This window comes from Entelurus aequoreus, linkage group LG11 (assembly GCF_033978785.1).
Source record: "Entelurus aequoreus isolate RoL-2023_Sb linkage group LG11, RoL_Eaeq_v1.1, whole genome shotgun sequence".
Classification (NCBI taxonomy): Eukaryota; Metazoa; Chordata; class Actinopteri; order Syngnathiformes; family Syngnathidae; genus Entelurus; species Entelurus aequoreus.
The window spans coordinates 36,836,885-36,847,476 of record NC_084741.1 but is presented as its reverse complement, the minus strand read 5'-3'; the positions used below and the strand labels follow the sequence as shown (position 1 = coordinate 36,847,476).

At 41.4% G+C, this 10,592-nt stretch overlaps 2 protein-coding genes across 6 annotated transcripts in view; both read left to right on the top strand.

The window, feature by feature from the left end:
• Positions 1 to 1,326, top strand: part of LOC133660062 (casein kinase II subunit alpha) — a 33,855-nt gene extending 32,529 nt beyond the window's left edge. For 4 of the 5 annotated variants that reach the window (XM_062063150.1, XM_062063148.1, XM_062063149.1 and 1 more), the window contains exons 13-15: positions 41 to 189; positions 294 to 383; positions 465 to 1,326. In XM_062063150.1, coding sequence (XP_061919134.1) covers positions 41 to 189; positions 294 to 383; positions 465 to 580 — 355 coding nt within the window. In that variant the 3' untranslated portion in view covers positions 581 to 1,326. The remainder of the gene's footprint in view (positions 1 to 40; positions 190 to 293; positions 384 to 464) is intronic. The other variant, XM_062063153.1, reaches the window with a different exon arrangement.
• Positions 1,327 to 4,710: 3,384 nt separating this feature from the next.
• LOC133659650 (uncharacterized) lies at positions 4,711 to 8,734 on the top strand. The gene is made up of 5 exons (XM_062062233.1): positions 4,711 to 4,730; positions 6,068 to 6,193; positions 6,660 to 6,983; positions 7,270 to 7,359; positions 8,573 to 8,734. The coding sequence occupies exons 2-5, from the start codon at positions 6,077 to 6,079 to the stop codon at positions 8,732 to 8,734; spliced, it is 693 nt and encodes a 230-aa protein (XP_061918217.1). The 5' UTR covers positions 4,711 to 4,730; positions 6,068 to 6,076.
• The last annotated feature ends 1,858 nt before the right edge of the window (positions 8,735 to 10,592 follow it).

The window sequence follows — 10,592 nt, the reverse complement described above, 5'->3', positions numbered from 1 at the left end:
ATTTAGAATACAAAATGCATTAAACATTTTCCTTCTTTAGACACTCTCGTAAAAGGTGGGAGAGGTTTGTGCACAGTGAGAACCAGCACCTGGTCAGCACAGAGGCTCTGGACTTCCTGGACAAACTGCTGCGCTATGACCATCAAGCCCGCCTGACAGCCAAAGAGGCCATGGAACATGCATACTTCTGTAAATTCACGGTCTTTTGTCCTATTTCCACTGACTGTATTTGGATTAGCTGCCATTTGTGACAAAGGCTCGGTTTAAGATGCTGTCCAATCCATCTATTCCAGTTCCCATCGTTAGAGATCAGGGAAGGGGGGCAACTCCTGGAGGGATGGCGGCCAGTTCCACACCAATCAGCTCCTCAAGTATGATGGCTGGTAGGTCCTGCTATTCCCAAACGGGAATAGTTCCAATGGTCCCAACCCCAATGACTAAGCAAGCTTTGTTGTGTGTCTCAGGCATCAGCTCAATGACCTCCTCACAGCCGCTGCCGAACATCGCTGGATCACCTGTTATCTCCGCCCCCAACACTCTGGCCACACAAGTCCCCGCAGCCACCGGGGCCCAGCCCTGAGGGGTCCTCCCTGTCGCCCCTAGTCCTGTGTTTGTGTGCTCATTGCCACATCCTGCCTAGTTGTCACTGTGGCCCCTGCGCCACGCCTCCCCTTTTTATGTCGACAATAACGAAGAAGATTTAAATTGCTTTTCACATTCATTTATATTTTGACACCTGGACTTGACAGAACCATGTATCATTGCACCTGTCAGAGGATTGTTACTTAATTTGGGTGTGTTATTTGACAATGACATGGTCTAGAAATTCTAATATGATGTAGACTTGAAGAGAATGGATAATAAAATTTATTTTGTATGTTCCAAATATACAGTCTTGCTTGAAACTGTTTGACGCGGGATCCTGCTGTACGACACTGTGAACCTTCCCACGACTTCACGCAACACAGTCAGGACCCTGGTGTGCTCAGTGCCGCGCACACACACACAAACACACATTGCTATGTTCAGGAGTTGTTGGTCCTTTGAAGTGGTTAGTTGCTATTATTCAATAATTGGACTTTTGTAGATATTCTACAGTTACTGTCAGGTTGCATGCACCCAATGCTGAATATCACAGGGTCGTTAGTTTGCCTATTTTATGTTATTTTCACTCCTGTATGTGTATGTATGTGTTCATGTTTGTTTTTTTATCAAGTCTCCTACAAATGATTTTGATGACTAGACAATTTTGTAACTTTTTGTTTTATGTTGGGAAAAATCATCACCTACAGAAAAAACTTCAAAAAATAAACAGTTTAAACAGGGTTTTGCAGGTGCTGTGTTTTTGAGTATTATATATGCTCATTTGAACAGTTCATCTAAGCACCTTTTCTACTTTGTTTTTTTTACTTGTCACATGTTCAGACTTTATTAACAACAGTACGAGACAAAAGAGTCGGCAAACGTTTTATTTCAATAGCAGTAGCAGGTGTCTCCAACTTTATTGGTCAAAGTTTAAATGAATGATTAACGAGGGCTGTGGCCAGAACTTCACGTGCACTGTCATTTTAATTTTTGAGTTATGATTATTTATTTTAACTAATTGTTTGCAAAACAGATTGCCCTTTGACCCTGAGTGACGATACAATGTACATTGCAGAGATCCATCCCATTGTTCTGAGTATTGGTTGATCTAATGAGTGTTGTCTTACCAAATAATTCTATGCTGCCAAGAAGTCACTTTCAGCAGTCAAGCTTGATCACCAACATGAAATCAATAAGGCTTGGCCTTGTCAAGTTGGAAAACATTTTTGAAGCGACAACACTAGTTAAATTTAGGTTAGACACAATTTAAACTTGCTAGTCAATTCCCCAATTTACTATGGCATTCATCGCCAAGTTGGGTGACTTTAAATAGGGCATTAACTAATTTCTGATCCATATTCTTAAGGTGTGTAGGAAAGAAAGTATTTTTAAAAAACAATGTTAGCAAATTCGAATTGTAGACCGGTGTAGGCCATGGTAACTCCGAATAAATGTGGTTACCTGATCAGGAACTACTGTAGGTCTCAGACGCCATGGTATGTTGCCTCATGTTCAAAGGCTAAATCCAGATATAGACTTACTGTACAGAGATTTGATGTTTTTGAATGAAATGAATATTTTGAATGGCCCTTTTAAGTGAACGATGAGAACCAATTCACAGTTGTGAGTTTGGGATGTGCATGCAGATCGTGTCGGCAAAATAAGTCAAAGGAAACTTAGTGGTATTTGGACCTTTTTTTTGTACAAAATGTGTGAATATATAATTTTCTAATAATTTATATTTCATTAATTTTATTTTTGTAAAATGTTCTGGTTCATATTATTTCTGATATGTGGAGTAGTTGAAGTGCAGTACGGAGCCCCTAAAGCAGACCTGGGCATTCTGCGGGCCGCATCCGGCCCTTTGTGCGTCCCTGTCCGGCCCGCGTGAGGCCAATTATAAATTACAAAATACATTTTAAAAAGTATCTATGTCGAGTGTGCAATACAACGGTGCTGCTTTTGTTTTGAAAATCGTTATTTGTATTACTTCCGTGTGGACGTATGCGTGATTGTGAGTGAATGTGAACAACTGCAATTACAAAATAAAGTTGAAAAAACATCTATGTCCTGCGCGCAATACAACTGTGCTGCTTTTATTTTGAAAAGTATTATTTATGGGCGTGTGTCCGTGTGTAACCTGCGAGTGAAGGTGCACATGCAGCGACAAGTGATGCACGGTTTACACCCGAGACGCCAAAAAGAGAAAAGTTGATGAGGAATGGCGTGTTTTCAACAACACATGAACTGCAAAGCAACGTCCCCTCACCTAAGGTGCGTGCCTGCGCAATTGCGCACTGCTCAAGCGTCCGCTGCGCGCAGCAAGTATATGCCGCGCACCAAATCAAATCCCATCTGAATTCTAAACAAAATAAACATATTTATTCTATGTAATTTTGCAATGCAACTTTGAGTGACGGTGACAACAAGCGGCCCTAACGGTGTTCTCAACACCGTTCAATTGAACACCGTTCAATTATTGTAACGTCTATCGAGATGCTTCGAGGACAGGAATTATATCGATCACTTTATTGAGCAAAACTGTTTATATTCGGCCATAACCACACCAAAAACATGAGTAAAACAGTTCTATCTCGAAAAACTAGTCATTTTCTGCCGTACAAACCAGGCCAAAAGCAACTTGTCATCTGTCACCAACACGCATAGCACTAAACCACTGGTGCGTTTAAGGCCACACAAAAAGTCGGACAACTCAAACACCACACAAAGTTACACTATGACTCCTCAGTCATACGTGTGCTTATTTTACTGTCATTTATCATTAATGTTAATTTATATATATTAGTCATGGAATGCTGTTACACACACTATGTTGAAGTATTACTATTATTATTATTATTATTTATCTTACGGTATATATCAAAAATAATATTGAGCAAAATTTAATTGAAATATTGTCGATGTGGCCCTCCAGCAGTGCTCGGGTAGCTCATGCGGCCCCCGGTAAACATTAATTGCCCACCCCTGCCCTAAAGGGACATGGGAATTTTTTTTTTTTTAGACATGTATCTCGTGGCCACGAGAAAGTTTCTCGTGGCCACGAGAAACTTTTTCTAAAAAAAACATATATATATATATATATATTTTTTTTTAATAAAAAGTTTCTCGTGCGCACGAGAAACTTTCTCGAGGCCACGAGAAACTTTCTCGAGGCCACGAGAAAACATTGGATGCGTGCGCACGAGAGAGCATATTGGATGCATGCGCGTGGTTTGAGGTGCGTGTTAAAATGGCAGTTTAGAAGTTAATTCGGCTCTATTTCCAACAAAAACGTTCCCTCCCCCATAATCTCCCGTTGCTCAGCAGTTTTGCTCCCTTTTATTAAAAAAAGATGGCTGCAGTAGATTTATTCATGTTCCTTCAAATGCGGAATATACCTGAAAGTGTCATCAACAAACTAAAAGAAGACAAGGTGGGGATATTTTTTAACTTTTATATAAAGTAAAAAATTGCCTACTTTTAATGTTGCTATTTTACTGTAGAAAATACCATTTAGCAAAAGTTTTGCTTTTTACAGATCGACACCAATGTCATAGGCATTATGACAGATAAGGAGTTAAGCAAGTATATCGAAAGATATGGGGATCGACTTGCGCTCAGAGCATTTTGCCGTCAAAGAACTGTGACAAACGAAGAGTCGGGAGGAGCAGAGACAGTGAAGTCCTCCCTCATGCAGAAATTAAGAGACAGGTTAAGAACTCCTAACACTGGCATACAAGGCACCGCTACTGGCCAAAAAAAATGCAGCCAAAATCACCCGGCGGGTTGAAATGGGATGGCTCCACTTTGAGAGTGGAATGTATCACCAGGTTAGAACGAGAAAAGGAGGAGGAACACGGAATCTGTCCGTCCAGAAATCAGTGACTATGGGTGAACTGTTGGAGACAGGCAAATGCTTGTTTTTTGCAAATGGGCATTCATCAAAAGGACTGATGGAAGACTTCGAGTTTGACATTTGTGATTACAGTCACAGTCCTGTGCCCCGGGAAGTCACGGTGGGCCAGCTGTACGAACAGACTAAACTAAAAATGCTACGCATCTACACAGCCACCAAGTCTAACAAGATTATACTTCTCTCTGATGAATCATCGGACTTGGAGCCAACACAGAAAAGGCCACTGAAGGTAATTTATCCTCTGCCACATTTGTGATATCAATACATATGCTACTGTAGGTATTCCATTTATATTGATTGCATGCGTCGCCAGGCTCTGCTTTTTATCCATAGACTTATCAGATTTATTTTTTTATTATCTATAGCAGGGGTGTCAAAAGTGTGGCCCGCAGGCCATTTGCGGACCACAGCTAATGTTTTAAAGGCCCACGGCACATTCTAAAAATACTATTAAAATAAACAAAAACATAACAAAAGTGGAATGAAAAAGTTTAGAGGTGAAATGTCATTTAGAAAAAGTTGCAATGTTGACTAATAAAACAAAGATGTTTCTTTCTTTAAAACTGTCATTGCTCAAAACATAATATTCAATCAAAATTAATGTTATTATGAATTATTGACCTATCCAAGGCAGCTGAGATAGGCTCCAGCACCCCCCGTGATCCAGAAAGGGACAAGCGGTAGAAAATGGATGGATGGATGGATGTTTGCCATAAAAAAACATAGTTTTCTTTGACAAAAAGGGTATAGAACAAACAAACAAAACAACATTAAAAAAACTTAGAAATGAGGGATACATCTGAAGTTAATGTAGACTAGGGATTTAAGCGTAAATAAAAAATGTATGTATGCCCTGGCACACCATCATCATCATTTCATGACCCAAGCAAAAAAGTTTTTACACTTTTATACTGAAATAAATACACCTACGACTTATTAAATAATAATACAGAAAACAATAAAGTTTGAATCCATGAAGGAAAGAAGAAAGTGAATGAATGTTTATAACTGAATACATTTACATATGCATTAAAATGTGTTTTCTTTTGTATTATTTTTTTAATGAATTAAGTAACGTTTATAACAACCTTTTTCCAAAACACAATATACAATATGTCATCTGAGAAATTGACATTGTAAAAAAAAAAATTCATTTCAGTAGGCCATTAAGGGCTTGAAATTCAAATAGCTTTCAAATGACAAAACTTCAACTCACGCACAGGATAATACATACATTTGTAATTTGTTTTGAAAAGCTTACAAAAAAGTTGAACCCCAAAAATTTAGTGTGGGACCCCATTTTGAAAATTCTTAGCGCCAACACTGATTATGGTTGTGTACCACACCTGTCTCATATGCACAGGTATGATGGATATGATGTTGATACATATTTATTGTTCTCAAACATTAGCCAATTTAATAAGTTTCACCTTTGCTTTCTTACCTGAGCTGCTATTCAATGTGACCTGTACTTTCACAGATGTCATTTATTTTTTAGGATAAATCTATTGTCTTATTTCTATGTCAAGTCTATAAGCTCACAATTTGCTGCTCACCTTTTTATAGGCTAGGACAATGAAGACACGATCCTTGAGGAACAAGACCAGGAGACTCAATCAAGTGGATCATCCAGAGAGCTCCTCTGATTTAGATCTGGCTCCCAGTGGCTCAATGCAGCAAAACCATGAACAAGTAAGCACTCGTATTGCATTTTTATGGAACCAGTCTGTGCTAAACAGTACAGAACTTGTGTTGTCTGAAGATTTTATTGTACCAAAATGTTCAGTATTCTTTAAAATTCAAACATATTTTTATAGTTATAGTTTTCTGTAGGGTCATTTAAATTAAATCTGCGCTGAGCTATATTTATTATAAATCACAGGTGAAATATATGAGGACACAGAAATGGCCTTTAAGAAACCATAATTTATAGTTTTAAATCTGCAGTTAAGATGGAAATCTGCGAACGCTTTGAGTTTAATCCTACATTAAGTAAAAATGCATACACCAAATAATTTACTCAGGTGCAGAGTGTTATAGTCACATGAATATACATAGCAGCTTGGATGAGATTATTCAAACTATAGATAATATAATAATTACACAAATAATAATACATTTGTTTGTTTTCTTGGTTTTTATATTAAATTATCAATAGAGAGGAGAGACAATCAGCCATTCAAGATCAGCAACTCCTGAGATGGGTAACACAGAGCTCCTGCATCCACGACCTACTGAGGATGTTGGCAGTCATACTCAGCAGTCAACAAGAAGGCATGGATCTGAAGATGACTGTTTAACGCCTGTGCCAAATCAAGATGCAGACCTGTTGTTAAGTGATGTCTCAGATTCCGCTCTTAATCCTGCCATTCCACAATCTCTTGAGGACTCTGAAGTGAAGTTTGGACCCACTGTTGGTGATGATAGTGATACTCAAGACACCACTCTTCCCTGGAATCCAGATGACTTGAGCAGCATGCAGGTACAATGTAGCACTAACGTTTTACAGTCCTGTAAAATTATTACATTTTACATTTATAAAATGTACAAAAACTGTAACGTTACCATCCGAAAATCTTTCACCCTAAGCTTATGTTTTTAGATTAATTTTTCATCCAAACATTCCAAATCTCATTTGCCACAACATTATCACCATTTTTGCATGCTAATTGATACATTGATTGTCAAAATCTTTGATTATTTTCTGTTCACTGAAGGATTAATCAATCAATAATCACACCTAATTACCTTTTTAAAATATCTTGCAGCATTCTACAATCAATGATGGTCCTGTATCATCAAGCAGTCTTCCAGCATCACCAGATCCATTTGACCAAGAAATCCTTATTTTGAAATGTGTTATGTCTTGGCGTAAATGAGGACTCAGATGCAGAGGAGTGACAATTGACTCAGACCTTTATTTAAATAATTCCTTGCTATCTCTAGGACAGAGTGATTAAAGAAAGTGGCTACAAAATCTATCTAAGATATATTCAAGCACCTATAGGGTATTAGCATAGGACATAAGGCAATAAACAGAAAATCACTCCATAAGGAGGAACAGGCAGTAGCCAAAAAGTTCTATGAGTCGAAAACACAAAAAACCAACAATCTATAATAATCTACAAAAAGGAAATTCTCTCATGCTAAAAAGTTGAGACGCTATAAACAGAAAGTATGTATAAAGTATTTGAGAAGCCTGAAAACTAAAAGCGCTCCAGAAGGAGGGGAAAAAAAGGAAGACAAGGCACTATGAAAATTGATACAAAAAGACTTGACCAAAAAACTTAGCAAAAGAAAATCACTCTCTCAGAGGGAACAAAGGAATCAATAAACAAAGCGAGACAATACTTATCAACTTGGTTGATGGCTGTGAACAAGGCTGTGGACAAGGCTGGAGGTACGTAGCGAGACGATATACTCTGGCAACAAGACAGGGGAAGACGAGGACTATATACACATGAGGGAGGGTGACACAGGTGGGCACAATCAGGCAATCAGGAGAGACATCAGACCAGTGACACAGGAGGAAGGGCAAGTGGCCTGAAACGAGAGGAAGATTAGAATTTTCAAAATAAAACAGGAAATGTGCCAGACAACCCCAAAACAGGACTTCCCTCACCACGGTGTGACAGTACCCCCCCCTCTATGGCCGACTCCGGACGGCCCAGACTGTTCGGGGTGGTCTCTGTAGAAGTCCCTGATGAGAGTGGGGTCGACAATGTGGCGGGAAGGAACCCACTGTCTCTCTTCAGGTCCGTATCCTTCCCAATCCACCAGGAATTGTCTGCCCCGACCCCGGTTGCACACTGCCAACAAGCGTTTAACTTTGTATACTGGTCCACCTTCAATTACTTCGGGTGGTGGAGGGGACGTGGTGGCTGGGACCATGGTGCTTTCTTTGACTGGTTTGACCTGACTGACGTGGAAGGTGGGATAGACGCGGAGGGATCGGGGCAGACGAAGCCGAACTGCTGCAGGTCCGACGAGCTTGGTAATTGGGAATGGACCTACAAAGCATGGTGCCAGTTTCTTTGATGTGACCTTGAGATGTAGGTCCTTGGCTGAAAGCCAGACTCTCTGACCGGGTTGGTACGCAGGCGCAGGTCGTCTCTTGCGGTCTGCCGCTCTCTTCATCCGATCTTGTTGTCTGGTCAATACTTGACGGGCGGCTGCCCAAATGCGGTGACAACGTCGGACCATGGCATGGGCGGAGGGGACCGACACTTCTGACTCATTCTCTGGAAAGAGAGGGGGCTGGTACCCTAAGGCAGTGTTTTTCAACCTTTTTTGAGCCAAGGCACATTTTTGTCATTAAAAAAATCCGGAGGCACACCACCAGCAGAAAACTAGAAAAAATGTAACTCCACCAAGTCGTCGTGTCTTATTTTGAGTGTGTTGGTGTCTTCCTGTGTGTAGTGCTTTAGTTCTTGTCTTGCTTATCTTGGTGGCCCTTCCTGTTTTGCCGGTGTTTTCCTGTAGTGGCTTCATGTCTTCCTTTGAGCGCTATTCCGCGCACCTGCTTTGTGTTAGCAAAGCAGGTGCAGCTATTTACGTTGTTGCTATCCTTCTTTGTGTGGCCATTGTTGATTGTCATGTCACGTACGGATGTACTTTGTGGACGCCGTAAGTTTTTGCTGTCGTCCAGCATTCTGTCTCTGTTTACTTTGTAGCCGGTTCAGTTTGACTTTTGTTTTGCATAGCCTTTTCCTTTCGTTCATTTTGGGTTTAAGCATTACATACCCTTTTTACCTGCACCCTGCCTCCGCGCACCTGCTTTGTGTTAGCAAGCAAGGCTATTCACGTTGTTGCTATCCTTCTTTGTGTGGACATTGTTGATTGTCATGTCACGTACGGATGTACTTTGTAGACGCCGTAAGTTTTTGCTGTCGTCCAGCATTTTGTCTCTGTTTACTTTGTAGCCAGTTCAGTTTGACTTTTGTTTTGCATAGCCTTTTCCTTTCGTTCATTTTGGGTTTAAGCATTACATACCCTTTTTACCTGCACCCTGCCTCCCACTGTGGTCTGCATATCGGGATCACAACAAACCATCCTCGTCTCACCCGACACATTCCGACTTTTACAAAGCAATGCTGCCACCTACTGACATGGAGTATTACGTGGTTACCCTGCCGAGTTTTACGCAGCACAGACACTAAGCAACGGCACATTATTGGCAGATTCTAATTATTGATTTGCCAAAAATATTTTTGGGATAAATTAGGTGAAGTTGCATAATTTCCCACGGCACACCAGACAATATCTCACGGCACACTAGTGTGCCGCGGCACAGTGGTTGAAAAACACTGCCCTAAGGCACAGTGAAAGGGAGAGAGGCCGGTGGCTGATGTAGGCAGCGAATTGTGCGCATACTCTACCCAGACCAGGTGTTTGCTCCATGTGGAGGGGTTCTGGCAGACCAAGCACCGGAGGCCGGTTTCCAGCTGCTGGTTAAGTCGTTCGGTCTGGCCGTTGGCTTCCGGATGATATCCTGATGTCAGGCTGGCCTTGGCTCCAATGAGTCGGCAGAACTCCCTCCAGAACCGTGATGCAAACTGAGGTCCCCGGTCTGTAACAATGTCTTTGGGAAATCCATGAACTCGGAATACATTAGTCATCATAGTCTCTGCCGTCTCCTTGGCGGATGGTAATTTAGGCATAGCGATGAATCTGACCATTTTGGAGAATCTGTCGACTACAGTGAGGACGGTGGTGTTACCTTGTGAGACCGGGAGGCCTGTAACGAAGTCCATCGAGATGTCTGACCACGGTCTGGAGGGGATGGGGAGCGGCTGAAGAAGTCCCATGCGAGACCTGGAAGACGTCTTGTTCCTGGCACAGACCGAACAGGCCTCTACATACTCTCGGACCTCCGTCTCCATGGCTGGCCACCAGAACCGCCGGGAGATCACAAACATGGTTCTTTTAACTCCCGGATGACACGAAAGCAGCGAGGTGTGAGCCCAATGAACCACCCGGGGACGCAGCTCAGTGGGGACAAACAATCGATTAACAGGACAACCCCTAGGTGGCGGGGCCACACCGTTAGCTTGCTTTACCTCAGTTTCTATTGGCCAAGTTACCGCTCCTA

Bases quoted from the DNA above. Each gene is read 5' to 3' on its own strand.
- LOC133659650 (XM_062062233.1), top strand. From the start codon at position 6,077: ATGAAGACACGATCCTTGAGGAACAAGACCAGGAGACTCAATCAAGTG. The intron at 6,984-7,269 runs GTACAATGTAGC...AATATCTTGCAG, and splicing joins ATGACTTGAGCAGCATGCAG to CATTCTACAATCAATGATGG. The intron at 7,360-8,572 runs GTTATGTCTTGG...CTTGGCTGAAAG, and splicing joins AAATCCTTATTTTGAAATGT to CCAGACTCTCTGACCGGGTT.